Below are 19722 nucleotides of genomic sequence, written 5' to 3'. Positions count from 1 at the left end.
GGCCCTGGGGGCCATGGAGCTCCAGGGGAAGGATCCCCCGCCAGTGGTCGTGAGAACCCAGGGAGGGTATTCTGGGGGTTTGGGGTATATACTTGGGGCCAATCTGTGGCTCTGAGATGGGCACTTTGATTCCTTCTACATCCGTGTTCTTCTGGGGCATTGCTCTGTCCAGGAAGGATTTTGCAGCCTGAGACCCTGCATTTCCCCAGCCACTGCTTAAAAGAATGATTTCTGACTTGAAGCAGCTCCAGCACCTCCTGGCAGGGCCAGGAGCTCAAGGGGACACGGGGCCCCGGGATCTGGGGCATCTCTGCCCGCGAGCAGAAAGGAGGGCGCCTGGAGTAGGTCACTAAAGCCAGAGGCCAAGCGAGGGGCCTGCCTTGGACGTGGTGTTGAGGACAAAGATGATCACGGTGCCCCTGAAAATCATCCCTTCCTGTCCACCAGCAGAACGCTTCCGGAGGGCCACGGCTGCTCCCTCCCAAGGAGGCCAAGGTATCTATCGTGGGCCAAACAGACGTCCGTCCCTGCGAGAGTGTGGCCATCCTCCGGAGGGGACACACAGATCCGATGCTCAACTGCACGTGGGGGGCTTCCTGAGGGTGGGGTGGAGCATGCGAGAAGATGGTGAACCGAGCCAGAGGTCCCCACCTTAGCCTGGCTGCTTGGCTCTGGCACGGGCTGGCCTGGGCTTGGGTGGAATGCTGTCTGGCTTTGGGCCAGCACCTTCAAGCCGACGACGGAAGCCTGCTGCTGGGCCTGCGTTTCAGGCCCTTCTGGTCTCAAGCATCCAGGGGACACCGGCAGAGGGACAGCGACCGTCTCTGGCTGGGGCTGGCCAGGTGCCGTGTAGATGCACGGGGCCCCGCAGAAGGGCTGGGAGAAACCAGCAGGGCCTGCTGGCCACAGAGGGTGCAGGCCTGCACGCGCTTTCCGACGCGCCTGTGATGTTCGGACCCAGGTCCTGAATGGCATCCAAGAATGCAGGACCTCTAACTGCCCTCCATTTGCACTCCCCTAAGAGAACAGAAAGCTCTGGGACGGTCAAAGTGGTTCCCTCCCAACTCCAGACCAAGGGTGATGCTGGAAAACGAGGCCAAGAGAGGCTCGGAGCCCCCAGTGTGGAGGGAAAGCGGGGCTGGTCTGAGGGCAGGAGAAGAGAGCCACAGAGCCAGACTGGGCCATCCGACTCCACCGACAGCCCTGCCTGAGCCCTGACAGGCCAAGCCAGCTTGGATGACTCCAGGGTCCGACAGCAGCCTGCTTGGTCCCCTGCTACAGGAGGTCACAGCACCACGTGGCCACGCACGGCCAGATGGGCCTACACGCCTGAGCTCCCAAGCTCCAGCCTCTGCTCTCCAGGAGCCCCTGTTCTTGTCCTGGCCCTGGCGTGTCTGTGTTTGGGGAGACAAGAGCCCCAGGCTTGCGGGTTGGGCTGCTTAGATAAGGAGGAACGGAGGGACCTGATGGCTGCCTGGGGGCACAGGATGGTGCCCTGCCATGAGGATGGGGGGGGGACGGGTAATAAAGGTAATAAAGAGAACAAGAGGGGCACTCGGTGTGCAAATCTAGAGCGGTCCAGATGAGACAGGCCCCTTGGAGACCCCGTGCCCCCCGGAGCCCACCAAGCAGCAGGACCACAGACGCCGCTTCCAAGGTATGGGTGCCTGAAGAGGCTTGATTCGCACGTCGGCAGAACCTGTCCGCCTCCTGCACAGGTGTGGGCTGGGCCCCGGAGCCCACCATGTGCACCAAAGAGGTGGCCTCCGTGTGATCCTCTTAGGAGAGCTGCCCCCTCCATACCTCAGTGTAGGGAACTTTATTCCCGAGGAAGAAACCACATTTCAGAATTGCGCTCTGAACAGATCAAGATCAAGCCCACATTTAAGATCACCGATTCCCTGGTGGCCAGAAGGGCTGGTGAGTCTCGAGTCCCAGGAAGGAACCTACAGGACCATCTGGCCACCGTCTTGGCAGCCCTGAAGATCCGGACTGGCATCCACATGAAGCCACCACTCTTGTCCCAGCTCAAGGAGAAGGGCATGGGGACCAGTTGTCACTGTCTTACATGTCCCGCTTTGCAGTGTTAATTGTTTAAGTGACACTAAAGTCCCGTGGGTCCCAGGGCCACATTTGTGGGCCGGATACCTGGTCCCGGTGATACAGGAGAAGAGGTTCTGCTGGGAGTGTTGGCCCTCACCCTGTCCTTTGCCCACCTATGGATGTCCAGAGGCCAGCAGTCCAGTGCCCCAGCCCAGCCCAGCCCCAGGCTGGCCACGGTGCCCGCCTCCCGCCCGCACCTGCTTGGAGACTTTGAGCCACGTCTTTTTCAGCCGGAATATCGCGCTGCGGTTCATGGACGAGGTGATCTCCAGCACGGCATTGTAGTTGTGCAAGCAGCGACAGATGTCGGCCACGGCCACCCACTTCTCGATGGCGCTCACTCTTGCGTTGATGTCCTCATTGCGGATGATTTCTGAAGCAATCAAGTTACTGATCTTTAAGCCCATGCAATAAGACAAGAAAAAATAAGAGGCATAAGTATCGCAAGGCTGACAAATCCGGACAGCGCACTGAAACGTTACCAGAACAACTAACAGGGACTCACTAGGGCGGCTGCTTAAAGACTCAACACACCAAAATGGGAAGTTTTCCTATGTATTGGCCGTGCCAACTAGAAAACACCATGACAAAGACCTTCACAATCCCAATGGGAAGGTGTGAATTACCTCGGAACCTAAACCGATGCGAACCTTGGAAGATCCTACACGAAAAAACTATCGAAGGTTTTAAAGGTTTGAATTATGAAGAAAAAGATCAAATTCCCAAATGGGAATATAAATATGCCATTTTCAATACTAACACGTGACTTTAATGCACTCCAGTAAACGAGCAACAGGAGTTTCCTGAGAACCCGACAAAGCAAGCCCACGGTTCCCCTGGAAGAAGACAGGAGAGCCCAGCTCTGCGAGAGTCTCCACTATACAACTGGGGCTGGGCGAGGACCCGCACTCTGTGGCATCCTGGTCTCACATATAAATTCCCCAGCACATGGGCACAAATCCAATGCGGGTGGGGCTGGGGGTGGTCAGGGAGCCGGGACGTGGCACTGAAGCATTCTTTGCAATTTCCTATGAATCTCTAATTATTTAAAAAAGGTAAGAAAAAGACTACTATTTATTAAAAAAATTAAGGTAATATAAAAGGACGTTTACAAATGAATAAAAACTGTAGGGCCTTACTGCCAAGAACTCTTCTCAAAAATAATTTCTGGGCACCTGGGTGGCTCCGTTGGTGAAGTACCTGCCTTCAGCTCAGGTCGTGATCCCAGGGTCCTGGGATCGAGTCCTGCATCGGGCTCTCTGCTCAGCGGGGAGCCTGCTTCTCCCTCTGAGCTTCTCCATCTCATGCTCTCTCTCTCTTTCCCTCTCTCAAATAAATACATAAAATCTCAAGAAAAGTGACTTCTGAAGGATGTACATCAGAAGGATGGATTGTAAAACTATTTAAGAACAGAAACCACTGAAGAGAATCAGGAAGGAATGATAACGCAAAATAGTATATATGTTAGAACGCTGCTGCTTCTTCTTCTTTTTAAAAGATTTTGTTTATTTGACAGAGAGAGACAGAAAGAGAAAGGGAACACAAGCAGGGGGAGTGGGAGAGGGGGAAGCAGGCTTCCTGCTGAGCAGGGAGGCCTGATGCAGGGCTCGATCCCAGGACCCCGGATCATGACCTGAGCTGAAGGCAGAGGCTTAATGACTGAGCCACCCAGGCGCCCCTGTATATTATAACTCTTAAGTATGTTGAAGTGATAAAGGTTTTTTTTCCTCCAATCACAGACACTAAACCCAAAACCACTTTTACGTATACGTTATACAATTTTTTTTTGAAGGAGTAGCTCAGTGAAATCTTCCAGAACATAGAGAAAAAAGAAGATCTTCTAACTTATGCCACGAGCCCAGTATAGTCTCGACACCAAAACCAGAGATGCACAACATGAGAAGGAGAATCACACACCGTTCGTTTAACACACCATGGCCATGTTACTTTGTCCCTGGAGGGCAGGGGTGGTCGACTATTAGTGACTGCCAGAGAGAAACCTGCCTTCCTACCTCCGCAGGCTGAAGGGCGTAGTCCGTTTGCCCAACTCAATAGATGCAGAAAGAATTGTTGATAAAATTCGTTTATCTGCGGTAAACACCATCAGCAAACCAGGAAAAGCATTTCTTTCAGCCGACAAACCACCATCACCCCAAACGGGGCAACAGGAGAAGCGATCTGGAAACGCCACCCAAATCAGTACAACATCTGCACCCCAGCCCGTCCTAAGGGCCCGCGGGGGTGCACGCGGGCTGCAGGGGTGACGCCAGCACGGGGGCGGGTACACCCGGGCACCTCCGTCCCTCGCCCTCATTCTAGCCCTGATGCTGGAGAGCCCAGTCAGTACCTCAACCAGGCAAAGAGATTACAGGCCAAAGGTCAGAGAAAGGTCTAGAAACAGTGGCAGGTGGTGACGGTCTTCTCGGGGAGGCACAAGGTCAATGTCTGCAGAAATGACGGGTTTTAAGAGACATGGCCAGATGCCAGGTGGCGACGCAGGCAGCCCTCAGAGGTGGACCGCGTGGGTTCAGAGCAGGCTGTCCCGTTGTGTAATGTCGGGAATGGAACTTAACCCCCCAGGCCTCGGTTCACCCCATCATAAAGTGAGTGCGACAGGATTAAACAAGCCGGTGATGATGGGGTGGCGGCACCGTGGCCGGCGTGAGCCAGACAGGCAGCCGGCGCTGATGTCGTGTCCCGGCCCTCGGCTCCCCTGTCCCGGGCACAGCTGCGGCGGGGAGGGCGAGGGAAGCAGCTTCCGGGACCAGCCCACCTGCTCCACTTACTCTCTCCACTTGGACACGGGCCCCCTGCTCTGCTGCTGGGTTCCCTACAGGGCTCCCCTCCCGAGCTGCACTGTGGAGGGTCTCCCACCTTTCCTCCTGGGGCCAAGGAGCCTCCCCAGTGCGGGGCATTGGCCAGGGAGCCCCGGCCAGGCGGTCAGGACAAGCAGAGTCACACGCTCCTGCGTCCAGCCAGCAGGGGCCTTCACTTGTGCCAGGACACTGCTCAGAGTGCCCTTGGGGCTGGTACGGGACAGGCACAGACGGGGCCCTGTGTGGGCGGGGGCTGGAGCCGGGGCAGCCGTGGAGGAGCTGCTGGGACACGTCTGCCTCCAGCCTGACGCTCGGCAGGAGACCGCAGGCGTCCGTCCTCAGAGCCTAGGTCTGCTTGTGTCCACCACGCGGGCTAAGGGTTGGTGTGAGGTTATGACGCCTACAAACCCTGGGTGTCCCATGCCTCGTGGGGAGCCCGCTGTGCACCCAGCTCCCCAAGGGTCCTGGCGAAGAAGAACCCTGGAGAGACAGGCACTGCCCCCGGCCCTTGTACTCACGTCATTGAAATGTTTGGTGGTCTTCATGATGTAGGGGGTCCTTTCGTTCTTCTCCAGTTTCATCCAGCCCTGTCCGAAGAATTCCCTGTGGGAAGCGAGGACACCCGCGCCATGAGCTCTGTCCCACTTAGCCCTTTGCTGTGAGGGCTCTGCCCCTCCGGGAGGAACCTCCCGCAGAGCCCCAGACAAGGACGCTACGCTGGCGTCTAGCTGGGTTTGGCCCTGCTCAAGGCCTCAGTGGCCTCATCTGTGAAATGGGAACGTGGCCGCTTTCCCCCCGGGGCTGCTGGCAGGCTGAGGCCAGAGCCCCTGTGTGGGAAGGCTCAGCATCTACCGTGGAGGTAGAGTCCAGGGGGCCCTGTCTGGGAGCTCGGGCCCAGTGGGGAGCACTCCCGCCCCAGACTCACTGCGCAGAGAGGCCGGTCTGCAGCCTAGGGGTGGAGGGGCGGGGAGCCTGCAGGCCAGTGTGAGTCCTGGTGAGGAGGACCCTGTGGGAAGGCCACAGACAGTCCGGGCCTCCTGGGGAAGCTCTGCATTTGGCAGGGACGGTGAGGGGCCCCAGTGCATGCTGTGGACAGGACGGGAGCAATTCTCTGCTTCTGCTCCCAGAGGAGCCCAGCAGAACCACCGGGCTTCACCGGCGGACACCTCTGGTGCCTGAGATGCAGCCACCCTCTCCCCGCTGACTGGCGGAAGTTTCCGGAAGCAGAGACCAAACACCCTAGAGTGCGTCAGAGCCTCAGATCCCGAGGTTCCAGTTTGGGTAGACTATTCCCGGACACTTGTCAGAAACTCCGAGAAATACTTCCTTACAAGGCGGTTTATGTCAGCTTTAGATGGAAACGTGGAAACTGCAAACCACCCCGTGGCTTCACGCCTTGCGAGGGAATTCCGTGCACTTGCCGAAGGCGCTGTTAACGCACGCCGCGGGCACACTGTGCGTGGAGGGAGGCTGGCGTGAGTTCACTAAGTGGTGCGATTACCAGTGGCACTTGGGGCGACTGGCTATAGTCCCGGCAGGGACACCAGGCCTCTGGGCTCCTATGACATCCAGAGCTGGCCCCGCCCCCTGCTCCAGGGGCATGTCTGTGGGCACACTCACACGCAACCAAGCACAGGTGTGCACGCTCATGTATGCACACTCACACACCAACGCACACGTGTGTACCCTTGCATGCCCGCACATGTACACAGCACACAACCACTCATGTGTTTGCGCTCACACACCCACGGAGTCACGCACACATGTGCACACCCATACACACGTGTGCACAATTCACACACTCACCCATGCACATGTGCACACGCACACACACGTACACAGTGCACAACCACATTCGTGCCTGTGCACACCCATGCAGTCACACACATGCACACACCCACACACGTGTGCAATCACAAGCATGCGTGCACGCACTTATATGTTCACGCACACCCACACACTCATGCGTGCGTGTGCGCACTAACACTCATGTGCACATACTCCTCTTTTAGAGCTCTGGTATAGGAGAGCTGAGTGGAAGATGCTTCTGGAAAAGCGTGAGTGTGCATGTGCACGTGTGTGCAGAACTTGGGGCCAGGGAAGGGAGCACATTCCTGTCCCACATCCCTGTGGACACACACGCTTCTGATCCCCGCGGTGGGTGCATGTGGCTCTGGACGTCCCGGCGTGGGTCCCAGGGAGGCTGCGCAGCCAGCTGCTGGGAGGTGGGGGGCCCGCACCCACACCCACTCACTCATAGGGGATCTTCTTGAAGACGAGGTGGTCCAGCAGGGTGAGCTGCTCGGCGATCTCCAGGGCCGAGTGGTTTTCAAAGGGCTCTGCCTTGACGCCTTCCGCCTGAGGGGAACAAGTCCTGAGTCAGGCCCTCCTGCTTTCCCGCTTTGTCTCTGGTGCAATGTTGGCCTTGTCCTGGGTGGGGGCGGGAAGGGCACGGCGGGAGCGTGTGCGGGCCCGTGCTCCGTGAGTCAGCACTCCCGCCGCAAGGAGGCTACCTTGTCCTGGTCGTGACCGAGACCACAGAGGTGTCGGGAGGACTGTGACTGGCCCACGTCAGTCGGCAGGACACGGGCCGCCTGGGCCTGGAGCCCAGCTGTGAGTTCGGGCTCCCCATGACCTGTCCCTCCCCTCAGGTTCTGTCTGGACCCATAGCTGGCTCCAGAATGTCTCATTTGGAGCCCCATTAGCAGCGTGGGCTTACAAGGGTGATGACCTCCCGGGGCACCCAGAAGGTGGCTGGCTGGCCCTCGTCGTGGGGTTCCCGTTTCTGGCCCCCAGGACCACCGTGGGCACAGCCTTTATGGCTGTCCACCGCCTGGCATCCTCAGCCAGGGGGAAGCCTTGGGAAACACTTGCCAGGGGACTAAGGTCCCGGTGGCAGGGATTTGACCAAAGGTGGACGTGGAAATGCCGGTGTCCTTGCCACAGAGGCCCCCTGTAGTGTCTGGGAGGGGAGAGACGGGGCTGGAGGAGAGAGCGGAAGGAGCCTCAGGGCTGGCCCTGGGTGGGGGCTGTGTCCAGGAGCGAGGGTCAGGAACACGAATCACCCCGACCTCCAGCTAGGCCACACGGGACAGAGGGCAAGCTACCCTGCCCAGAGGCCTCAGGGGCTGGGCTGACCCCCCCAAGCCTGCACTGCTCACAAGGGAACAGGGTCCACCTCCTATCACGGGGGGCAAGCCCTCTCCTAGACTGTCTGCCTCCCTCCCTCCCTCCCCCGCTCCCTCAGCAAACAGCCACTGAGGGTCTCTGCTAGACACTGGAAACAGAAGGACCAGAAAACAGTCCTCGCCATCAGAGAGCTCCAGCCACACGACGGGGCAGGGACAGCACGCAGGGAAGCAGAGGAAGAGTTTACATGCAGTCCTGGGCGTAGTGACCCCAGACCAGGTCTGGATGCGACAGCAGGGGGCACGATGCCATCAGGGAGTGACACGTGGTGACTGGGGACAAGAACAGCAGGTACCACCAGGACACCTGTGTTACGGTCTCTCCTGGGGGCCCAGGACAGCTGCCAGGCCTGAGGGCCCGTGGGTGGCCTGGGCTGGGGAGAGGCCCGTGGGGGTGAGCTACAAGAAGGCTAAGGCAGGGGAGGCAAGGAGCTCGCCCTGCTCCCTCTGGGTCACTTGGGAGACAAGGTGACCCCGGAGGAATGGCCGGAAGCACAGCTTGCCCGCCTGCCTTGGGGCCCGTCTGAGTGTCCCCCTGAGCAGCCCTCAGGCTCTCTGGCGAGGCCGCTGGGGCCTGTGCACACAGGATGTGCCCCACGCGCTCTCGGGGCTCAGGGAACAAGTCCGGGCCAGAGGGCGGCTCCGCTCAGCGGTGCTTTGTTCTGCAAGAGCCTCAGGATGTTTGCCCAGAAACAAGGGGCTCTCGTGCTCTCGAGGGCTCAGCACTGTGGTTGGTCCCTGCCAGGAACCGCTCAGGGAAGGAGCCCGGACTCCCAGGGCTCAGCCAACGTCCCGCCCCAAGGGTCCCTGTGGCGTCTTTGCACGAACACCTTTCCTGCCCGGGGGCCCAGCCTCAGTGCTTGGGGGGAGCAGGGTGTGGGCCCGCTGCAGGCCGGAGCTGCCCCAGGTGCTCCCCATGGGGGCCCAGGCCCTGGAGACCTGGGAGGAGAGGGGAGGGAAGCGGTGGACCCAGAACCTGGAGTCCTCTGTCCTCACCCTGGGTACGGCAGCGTCCAGAGCTCGGGCCGCCAGTGCGGGAAGTGAGCCAGCATGGGGCTGCGTGGGGGGGCAGAGCCCGTCGGCCTCCAGCTTCCTTGCCACCACGGTGGCAGGGGCCCCGAACTCTGGGGTGGCTTGTGGTGGCATGCCGGGGCCACTTTGCTGACCTGGAGGAGGACGCGGGCCCGCCGGGCCCCGGGAGCACATCGCTGCCCTCCCCACTGCGCGCCCCGCCGCCATGAGCTCATATGGCTTGCGGCAAGCACAGCGCTCCCCGGGGGCGCCCGCGTAGGTGGACGGCGGCTACGACTCCTGGGGATGAGGCACCATGAGTGCTAGACGAGCTCTTGCTCTCGAGTTGGAACCGAGCCAGGTGAGGACCCCATCTTGGACCCTGCGGCCCTGGGTGGGGCCCGTCACCACCCCTGACGCTGCTGCTTCATCCTGAGCACGGGGCTGGAGGTGTAGACGGGCTGCCGTTGAAGAGAGCCTGGCCGGGGGTGAGCGCTCAGGAGCAGCGCCCCCAAGCTGGAACCCCCAAGCCTCCTCCAGGGACCGTGGAGCAGAGAACACCTGGTGGAGGCGGGGCCAGGGCCGGGGAGGGGGGCGGTGAGCAGAGGATGAGGGAGGGAGGGGCGGAGGTGTGACAGGTGGAATTCCCTCCCTCCAAAAAGTGGTGCTTAAGTCCTGCTCCCTGGTGTCTGGGAACGTCACATGATTTGGAAATAGGGTCTTTGCACGTGTGCCCTGGTTAAGAGGAGGTCATTGGGGTGGGTCCCAGTCCAACAGGACTGGTGTCTCCACAGGATGGGGGAGCTTGGACGCAGGGAGAGACATGCTTGGGGAGGGTGAGGCAGGGGCGAGGATAGCCCGGAATGAGGATGCGGAGAGCAGAGGTTCAGGGGCACACGCCGAGGGCCACCCAGGGCTCCAGGAAGCTGGAAGAGGCAGGAAGCCCCCTCCCCCAACCAGGAGCGTCTTCTGCCGACACCTGACTTCAACCCCCGGCCTGCAGAACCCGCAGAGGACAGGTTCCTGCTGCTCTGCGTCAGCGGCACTGTCTTCTGGCCGCACGCTGGGGGACCTGTGCTGGAGGGGGCTGCAAGGTGCGTGGGGCCCGGCTCACCAGCTGCGTGATCTCCTCTAGCGTGATCTGGTTGTCACCCGGGTCCTCCTGGGTCAGAGTCCTAGGGCACGAGACAGCACGGTGAGCCCCGTGAGCAGGTTCCCTTGCCTCCCCTCGGTGTCCCCTCTCCCCACGCAGGTGCCTGAGGGCTGCCCGGCTCTGCTCTGCACTTTCCCGAGTTGGAGCCCACTGCCCGTTGGTCACGGATGTCTCCCTGATGGCCTGACCTTCAGGATTCAGCTTCCTGCCCCTCCAGCCTGGGTGAGGCCTCTCCTCGGGCTCCCTCAGCCCCAGTGTCCTGGTGTCAGGAAGGCTGTGTGCACGCTTGGCCCCTGCCACCCCAGGGCCAGGAGCCCGAGAGTGGGCTGATGTCTGATCTGTCAGTCCCCGTGGCTTGGGCCTGTGGCCAGTGCCCGTGGCACGACAGGAGGAACAAGGAGAAGCAGCACCAGGCCTGGGGGCAGTGTGGACAGGAGAGCCTTCCAGAGAGAGGAACAGAGCCAGTGGGAGGCCCAAAGGTGGCCTGTGTGTAGGGGCAGGAGGTGGCGGGTGAGTGCAGAGTGGGCAGCGGGCCGTGGTGGGGTGTGAGGATGGACCCCGAGTCAGACCACAGTGCGTGGCCCACACTGTGACAGCATGGTGACCTCTGGGGGATGAGGCGGCCGTGGGCGCTTGGATAAACAGGCTGTCCACCCCGCAGAAGGCATTATCAGAGAACCTGACAGCCAGGTGACAGTGTACAGAGCGTCTGGCCCGGGGTGTCAGTGCCGGCCGTGGCGAGGCCCCACTCCATGCAGGGCCACCCGACACCAGCCTGCTCTCTTGGTGGCAGTGGAGGCAGCGTCCTGGACAAGCTCCCGAGCTGACGGGGCTCCGTCCGTGGGCTCAGGGGCTCTGCGCCCTCCTGAGGGAGAGACACTTGGCCCCGGGAAGGCAAAGTGGATGGTGTAGCTGTTTAAGTCCTGCACTCGCCCCCGATGCCCGCAGACAGGAGCCAGCCAATACCGGCCACTCGGCTCTGGGCAGGGGCGCCCACGCTCCTTATCTGGGCGTCACATGCAGAATGGGTGCCACGTGGCCTCTGTGACTGAGGAGCTGGACTTTCAATCCATTAAGACTTAACAGCCCTGGGTGGCTGGAGGCTGCCACCAAGGGTGCCGGGACCAGACAGGAGCTGGGGGCTGTGCGGGGGGGGCAGGCGCGGCTCCTGCCTCAGGGAGGTCAAGGTCCGAGCGGAGGAAGACATACAGGTGCCTGCCTGGGGGCCCGTCCGCAGAAACGGGGCACACGGCCCTCCGATGGCTCAGGCACCCCCGACACCCACACACCTGCTTGAGGCCAGCCCACCTGGAGGGAAGCCCTCCCTGGCTCCCTGCCTCTGGCCAGCCATGTGGGGACAGGGCTGAGCCCCCACGCAGCAGCCATGCCCAGGGGGCCGGGGCTGCCCAGACCTGATGATGTTGGCTGCGGCCTTCCTCTCCTGGGTGAGCAGCTCGGGGTCGTGCATGACCTCCTCCAGGAAGCTGACCACCTTGCATCTGAGCTCGTCGTTGGTCTCGAAGTCCTGTGGGGGGGAGACGTGGCGGCGGCTCTGGCCATTGCTCAGGATGCCCGGAGCTGGCCCCCCGGTCCCGCCACACACAGGGGGCCACCTGCCATGTCTTCCTTTGCCCTGGCTGCGTGGGCAGGCACCAGGGGAGCCTAGAGACCCTTAGGTGTAAAACTCTGGGCAAGACCAGGGGTCAGCTCCTGGCTGGCTGTGCCCCAAGGCCAGGACCCTGGGGGTGCAGACATATTTGGTTCCCTCTGCAGAGAGGTGGACTGACACGGGCCCCAGGGCCCTGGAATGTCCTTGGTGCCCTCCCAGGGGAGGCACCGGAGCGGCCCCTAGGCCCCTCCCGTTGCCCCGAGGCCATCCTGCTCACGGTCCTGGCAGCGGCTCCCGGGGGCCAGCATGGGGGGCGCCCACCCACCTGAGAGTGTTTGGAGACCCAGTGGCGGAGCACGTTCAGGACGCGGTTGGTGGCCGCTCGCCGGATCACGAACTCCTTGTCCCCGTTCCTCTGGTCAGGGGGAAACCCTGTGGCACAGGGGACACAGGGTACAGGAGAACAAGAAATGGGGCTCGGCGCTCGTCTGGATCCAAGCCCTGGGCCTGGGTCAGCCGGGCCGCTGCTGTGCCGGCGGGTGGGGCCTTCGGGTTGGGGATCAGTGCTGGCCAGGCCCAGGGGCAGCAAGCCCTGAGCACCCGGGGAGGGGGCCGGTGTCTGGGGCTGTGGCCGGGCTGTGCCCGCAGAGGGAGCAGACCCCTCCCGCGTACCTGCGCTGGCCAGGGACATCCTGCGGTACTTCTCCTTGTTCGGGGCACCCTCGTTGGCTCCCGCCGTGGCGATGGCAAAGGCAGAAGCCGCTGACAGGGCGCTGCGCGTGCTGTCCAGTTCCCGACACGAGGTCACGACGACCCCGTTGTTGTAGGAGAAGAGGGGGAACTCTGTGGAGGGGACGGAACTGACCCTCAGCCTTCCCTCGGCTGCCAGAGAACCGGGGGTCCCCACACTGGAGCAGCCCCAGGACAACCAGCCTGTCCTCACGGGCCCTGGGGTTTAGCAGGTGGAGGTGGGGGGCCACTCCCCTGCTCACGTCCCCCGGGGGGCAAGCGATCCCCCTTGGGGGGCCATTCCTCAGGGCGGTCTTGGGGTAGGGAAAGGCCCTGCCTCCCTCTGCCTTCTCCGTGGAGCCGCGCCGGTCTCTGGAAGCCCCCAGCTCGCGCCCTGTCCACGGCTCTGCTTTACCCCCTGGGGCCCGGCCGGCCTGCGCTGCTTGGGGGCAGCATCACGAGCTTGCTTACGCTCTCGGGCTATTAGGGATGAACACGTAACCTGTCCAGCGGCTGACGGGCTCACAGGCACGATGGCGTGATGGGTGGGGGATGGGCTCACGGGCACAATGGGGCGAAGCGAGGCCTGGCTCGCTGCGTGGCCTCGCATGTGTTAGTTACCCTGAGTCCCTCGTCTCTGCGCAGTAGGGACAGTAACATCCACTCTGAGCAGTGGGTGTCCCGTTAGAGGAGAGGACGTGGCCGCAAGTCCACGGCCTCACACCGTGAAACGCCCGGGCCAAATAACACGTAGTGTTAGCGGTAGCAGCCACAGCCCCTGACTCTGGAAACCCGTCCCGTCCTCTTCGGGTCTCTGGACAGCCAGACACAGTCAGGACGAGCTTGTGGTATTCATGCTGCAGGAAGCGAGCGGCTTCCTTCAAACACTCCAGACTCAGTTCTGATGTTTGCAGTGTGGTCAGCCTGAGAAGCCATGGCCGTGGGCCCAGGGCCGGGTGGCCGTGGACCTATGGGGTCTCCCTGGGCGGCCTGGATGGCAGGGGGTCCGTGGGCCGGGGCGGGAGGGGCCGTCCTGGGATGTGAGGGGAGCAAGGGCTCGCGTGGGGACCTCGGTCGGTAACCGGGACCACCTGGCCCCTGAACCCCGTGGACGAGCCCACCCACCCCGCTGGCCCCTCCGGTGTCGGCCGCACCGTCTCGTCTGGAGTCTGGGTGACCGTGCTGGGCGGAGTGGCCCGAACCCCGCCGTCGCCCCGTGGGCTGTGACGCTCGGCAGTGGTCCTGCACACAGGGTCCCTCGTCCCTCACCTGCACTAGCGAGACCGCCCCCTCCCCCGGCCAGGGCCCCCGCGTCCTCCCGGGATCTGTCTGTAACGTCTCGGGGCTGAGCTGTACCTGAGGAACTTTTGCTTTTGACCGACTTTGGCGTCGTGGGCGATTTGGTCGGTGACGCCTCGGTGTCCCCATCGTCACTCTGGTTTTGGTCGTTGTCAGACTCTTCCCTCACCGAGACTTCCGAGGCTGGAGAGAGAAGGAATGATGTCACGTGTGGGCAGCCGTCCCTCGTCCGGAAGTCCAGGCCTCTAACGGGCGGAAGCGGAATGGAGCGGGTTTGGGACCTGCCCGCCAGCGGAGGCGGGACGGCTCTGGGGCCGTGGGGGCTGTGGGGCCCCTCCTGCGCCCGCGGGGGTGGGGAGTCTCCAAGACCTCACTTTTCTCCCCGGGCTGGTCGGCCTCTCATGGGCTCCGATGGGGACTCAGGACTCGTTCGGATGCGAGTGCCGACTGGGGGGTCTGGAGGAGCTGCACAGCGCTAACACGCCCCCAGGGGAAGCCCACGAGGCCGGTCACAGACCACACTCTGAGCGGCAAGGGGCTGTGCCCTGCGCCCCCACGTGTGTGCATGTGTGTGTCGGTGTGCCCGCGTGTGCCCGCGTGTGCCCCTGTGTGCGCACGTGTGCACGAGTGTGTGCGTGTCTGCTCAGGGCGTGCGTCTGTGAGCGCGCGTCTGCATGAGCACGTGTGCACGTGTGTGCTCGTGTCCGTATGTGCACGTGTGCGTGCGTGTGCGGGCGTGAAGCGTCTCAGGGTGACCATCGGCCCCGCGGACCAGGGAGTCCTGCTCTGCGCCCGCACTCCCGGTCACAAGTGTTCTGGTTTCGGCAACAACTTAACAGTCTCCCCAAGCTTAGCACACTTGTGGTTTACGCGCTTTGGAGGAAAGTGACGAATTGTGTTAAAAGCGAGATCTTGGTCAAAGACTCTTAACCTATCTGGTCCTCAGCTTCCCCAGCTGGAAAGTGAGTGAAATTACCCACGACCGTGTGGAGACCCAGGCAGGTCTTCTCCTTACAAACGAGTGTCTGCACGCAGCGCACGCACATGATCTGTGCACAGTCAGTCGGGTTCAGGGGCTCCTCCATCACTGGATGAGGGGCCCCTTGTGAGATCACTTTGCAGGGGCGGGGCCGAGGGGGCGGGGCCGAGGGAGCGGGGCGGGGCCGAGGGGCGGGGCTGGACCGAGGGGGCGGGGCGAGGGGGTGCGGGGGCTGGGGGCGGCTCGCCCGGCGTCCACTCACTCTGCTTGCTGAGAGCTCCGGGCTCTTCCGCCTTCTCAGCGGCCGTGTCGCCCTCGTCCGGGATCTTGTTGGCAAGGCCGCTGGACACGTAGAGCTTGCTGGTGTCCAGCGTGGCCTTGCTGAAGGGTGACACGGCCGAGTACAGGCTGGTGTAGCCATTGGAGCTGCAGCTGAGGGCGGCCAGGTCCAGGGCCTTGCCGCCCGTGATGATGGGGATGTTCAGGGACAGCTTCCGCCGGCGGCTCGGCGACGACGTCTTGGTGATGGACAGGGGCGGTGGCGACGAGAACTTGCGCGTGGCGCGCGGGGACTTGGGGGGGTCGCCATATAGCAGCTTGTTGCTCTGGCCACTGGCGAACAGGAGCTCCAATGACCTGTGGGGCGGACGGGGGACGGCGACCAAGGGTCAGCGTGGGTCTGCTGGCCTTCTCAGGCCTGGGGTCCCCCTGTCTCCAGGACACAGGGGCCCCGGCCACGTCGGGGTCTGCACCCACCCAGCACCGCTCGCCTGAGCGCGTCCTTGCAGAGCCGCCGTGGAGATGCTGAAATTGCAGGACAGACCCGAGGGCGGAGGGATCTCGAGGGAACCGAAGGTGCCGACAGACAGGCACTCCCAGGTGGGACAGCCTCGTTATGTCAGGGGCAATACGCCAACGCCCGTTCAGAAGTGCAGACAGACCCGACAGGTTCCTGAGTGAACCCCGCTGAGCACCCACACCCCGGATCAATGGGGGCGCGGGCAACAGAGGCCGGCCCGTCAGCCTCGCGACCTTGCTCAGCTGGGACCTGTGCTCTGCCCGCTCAGGACGGCTTTGTCCAATTCGTGCTGAATTCTGGATTGCACAAGCCCCTCTCTCTACATGCGAGTGCCCTTAACCTAAGACTCCCCAAGATTGTTTCTGGGGGGACACAGCTCTGGGAAACGTCCCTGGTGTTTTTGCTACTTGTTGCAAGGGAAAGCCTTCTCTTTCCCATGCTGGCTGGTTCTGTCCTTTGGCTCGATGCCCCAAAAAGGGAAGCCAGTTTAAGTGACGCTCCTGGGACCCTGGCAGCTGGGCCGGTCCTCTGAGCAGGTGCATTTGAGGGGCATGGGGCAGGGGGCAGTGTGATGACACGGCCCGTGGCCAGAGGTCTGCACCTGCCAGTGTCCCCTCTTGGGTCTGGGCAGGGACGCAGGCTCTCCATCCACAGGGGCCTGATGGATGTCCCCATGCTCTGACCTCACCCTTACCCAGGTCCTGACCGTATTTACGGATGGGGAGGCCGAGGCTCAGAGATGGGAGTGGGGGCAGGCCTGGGGCAGGGAGCGGAAAGTGGGTGTCCCAGCTGTCCTGGTTAGGCTCCTCCCTGTGCACACCAGGGCCCACCTCTCAGGGCCAGGCTGGAAGCGGATGACGTACTCGTAGTCACACATGCAATCACTCACATGTGTGCAATGTGTCTGTGCTGTGTTCTGCGCGGGACAGATCCCTGGGCCCCCAGGAGGGGTTTCCTTAGTTTGCGCGTGGGAACCCAGCCTGCACAGGGTGGTCTGTCCAGTTTTCTCGGGTTGGGAAGGTTCCAGAAGTTCAGAGCAGAGAAAAGAGATCGTCCCTGCCTGGATATGGTCAGAGCAGGTGGACAGGGAGCCAGTGTGGGCAGGTGGGGGGCTGGGGCATCGGGGGGGGGCCACTGGGTGGCTGACTGCTCGGTTTCAGAGATGGGGGTAGGGAAGAAGGGTGGTTAGAGCCTCCAGGCCTCCTGAGCCCTCCTCACATCCCGGGCTCTCATTTGAGACCAGCTTGGCCTCCCAGTGGCCTGGGAAGCTGGTGGGGCGCAGCAGCTCTGTCCCCGGTCTCACCCCAGGGGTGGGGGGCATTCAGTGTCAGTGGGGCTCTGAGGCTTGGGATGGGCCGGCCTGGCCACCGCGCAGGCCTGGGCAGAAAAGGAAGTCATCTGCTGGTCCCTCCCACTCCCAGAGCAGCAACCTCCCTCGGAGGATGGATCCGGTCTCTGAACTCGGACGACCACAGAGCAGTCCTCACGACGTGGCCTCGCCGTCCCCGGGCTAACTCCCTTCCCCATGCGTCTCTGTGGGCTGCAGGCCCACGTGCGGTCACTCCCTGCCTGGCCTCGCTCCGTGCTGCTCTTGCCCGGGTAACTCGTTGGTGGCGGGGGGGCGGGGGCTGGAGGCTCCTGCTGGGCTCAGAGGCTGGGTGCCAGGCAGCTGGACCGACCCTGCGGCTCCCAGGCCGGCTCTCTGGGCTGCCCCAGGCCTCTGCCAGGCTAGCCCGGACCCCGTGATGTGGGCTGTGCCTGTCCGAGTTCTCACCTGGCAGGGACCCAGGGCTCTCGGTGACCCGCCGGGCCCCTCGAGGCTTGGCCAGAGCTGGGGGCGGGCGGATGAACAGCGGACGGAGCAGGGCAGCAGGAGGACAGGAGGAAAAGGAGAGTGAGGGCCACCGCCGCCTGCCCGCTCCACCAACTCATGGACGGGCCCCCACTCAGCCCCGGATGCTTGGGGGCCTGGGGACGAGTCTCCCGGTCTCTCCGGGTCCCGGCTGGCCTGATGGCAGGGCCGCGCTGTGGCGCTGGGGCTGGACGGGTGGTCTTGACGTGAGGTCAAGGTGGACTGCTTCCCAGAGGCCTCACCGGCCCACGTGCACCCGAGGGGGCTCCCCTATCTCCACAGCAGGGTGGGGTCCCAGCGGGGAAAGGCTGAGAGTCTCGGCCTCTCTTTGTGTCCTTCTGCCCACCCCCCTTCTTTCTGAAATGGGAAGGGGGGGAAGCCCTGTGCTGTGGGGAGAGCCTCGTGCACCCTTGAGACGCCCCCCCCCCCCACCCCGAGAGCCCCCAGGCAGAGGGGAAGACGGCAGGGCCTGGACCGCTCAGCCCTCCCTGCCCCTGCACAGAGGGTGGACTGGTTCCCGGGGAGCCCGCACCGCCCCCCACCCCACTCAGGTCACAGCCTCAGCCTGGGCCCCGCGCTCGGCTTCCCTCCTGGCCCGGACGGCCGGGGCCCGGCGGCGGGAGGGCTGCCCACCTGGCGGGGACGGCGCTGATGGGCTTCCGGTAGATGGCGATGAGCTTGTCCAGCACCACGACGGCCGTGGTGAAGACGCGGTAGGAGTGCAGGAAGGTGTTGAGGAAGTCGATGCTCAGGAAGCGCAGGTCTGTCAGCCTCTCCAGCAGCCGCCCCACGCTGGCGTAGCGGATCTGCAGCACTTTGCAGGAGTTCATGGTCTTGCTGAAGCGGATGTCCACGTCGTCGCAGTAGAGGGAGGCGTCCGACCTGCGGGGGAGGCAGGGCCCCGGGGAGACGGCGGTCTGCGCCGATGAGCCCACGCTCCGGCCGCCGCTGCCTCCCCGACGCACGGCCGCCGTGGGCGGGCAGACAGATGGACGCACGGACACCTGCTAGAGGCTGGCTGGCCGGCTCGGGGGCCCCGGAAAGGTGGGAGGGCGGCCCTAGGCAGGAACGGGATGCCGGGACACTGGGTCTGGCTCCCAGCAACAGCCCCGTATCCGCCTAGAAATTCTGGACAAAACCTAACAAACTCACAGACGGCGTGTTGCTGGGCTAAGAGGAGGGCGACCCGTCCTTAAGGGTTCACGGCACTGCTATTCCTAATGCCGCACGGGAGAGGCGACCCCGGGGTCCGCGCGCGGCTCAGGGAACAGCCTGGCGGGGTGCGTCCACGCGTTGAGGGCGGCTCGGCTGGGAGCAGGCGCTGTCTGCGGGGAAGGGCCCCACACTGCGGCTCTGCAGGACACGCTGAGCGAGGGAATCCAGGAGCCAAGTCCGCACATCCTAGGACTTCATTTCTACAACGCGTCCCCAACAGCCCGGTCCACCGACACGGAGAGCAGGCGGCCGCCCGCCGGAGGGTGGGGGGAGGGCGCAGACCGCCAACACGCGGCAGAGGGGGGTTTGGGGGGTGACGGAGACATTCTGCAATCGGACGGCGGTGAGGTTCGCACCACAGTGATGCGCTAAAATCCCAAACCGCACTCTTCAAAACGCCGAGTTTTATGCTATAGGAGTTCCACCTCAGGAAAAACTAAGTGGGAACAGAAAGATCTAAGGGGATTCCTAGAGGAATCTGGAAACCAGCGGATACTTCATGTGTCTTTGGGACATCGGCCGCTAATGCATATGGAGCCCTCGGGTTTCCACTGGGAAGGGCCAGGCCTGGGTCTTGTGGGGGGAGGGTGTTGGGGTGAGAACCCCACAGATGGCTGAGGCCCTGAAAACTCTACCCACTAGGGGACGGAGGGGTGAGTGTCCTGGGTTAGCTCGGGCTCCAGGGAAGGGAGGACGGGGCACAGACGTTCCTGAGAACATGCCCTTTGTCTCCCCATGGCTTGGGCACACAATCACGTACCACATCGTTATCAGGGACCCCCAACCGGTATTAAGAGTGGTCCCAGGCTGTGGGCCCGCCAGGGCGCCCCTCCGCCAGGCTCTGCAAGACCTTCATGGATAAATCCCTCCAGAAAATGAGCTCACAAATCAAAACAAAGAGCCATACAAGGAATCAGGTCTGCATGAGCGAGCGCGACACACGGACGTCGCCGTGTTAGGTCCCCAGGG

The 19722-nt window shown here is 62.8% G+C and overlaps 1 protein-coding gene across 2 annotated transcripts in view; it reads right to left on the bottom strand.

The window, feature by feature from the left end:
- Positions 1–19722, bottom strand: part of RASGRF1 (Ras protein specific guanine nucleotide releasing factor 1) — an 89477-nt gene that overhangs the window by 9878 nt on the left and 59877 nt on the right. The window contains exons 14-24 of one of the 2 annotated variants that reach the window (XM_032836866.1): positions 18172–18420; positions 17461–17517; positions 15150–15523; positions 13966–14091; positions 12553–12723; positions 12206–12312; positions 11684–11796; positions 10233–10293; positions 7174–7277; positions 5438–5522; positions 2301–2498 (exon numbers count right to left, since the gene is read on the bottom strand). In XM_032836866.1, the coding sequence (XP_032692757.1) occupies positions 2301–2498; positions 5438–5522; positions 7174–7277; positions 10233–10293; positions 11684–11796; positions 12206–12312; positions 12553–12723; positions 13966–14091; positions 15150–15523; positions 17461–17517; positions 18172–18420 (1645 nt within the window). The remainder of the gene's footprint in view (positions 1–2300; positions 2499–5437; positions 5523–7173; positions 7278–10232; positions 10294–11683; positions 11797–12205; positions 12313–12552; positions 12724–13965; positions 14092–15149; positions 15524–17460; positions 17518–18171; positions 18421–19722) is intronic. The other variant, XM_032836867.1, reaches the window with a different exon arrangement.

This window comes from Lontra canadensis, unplaced genomic scaffold, assembly GCF_010015895.1.
Source record: "Lontra canadensis isolate GAN:19392208 unplaced genomic scaffold, GSC_riverotter_1.0 scaffold94, whole genome shotgun sequence".
Classification (NCBI taxonomy): domain Eukaryota; kingdom Metazoa; phylum Chordata; class Mammalia; order Carnivora; family Mustelidae; genus Lontra; species Lontra canadensis.
This window is presented reverse-complemented; position numbering and strand designations above follow the sequence as displayed.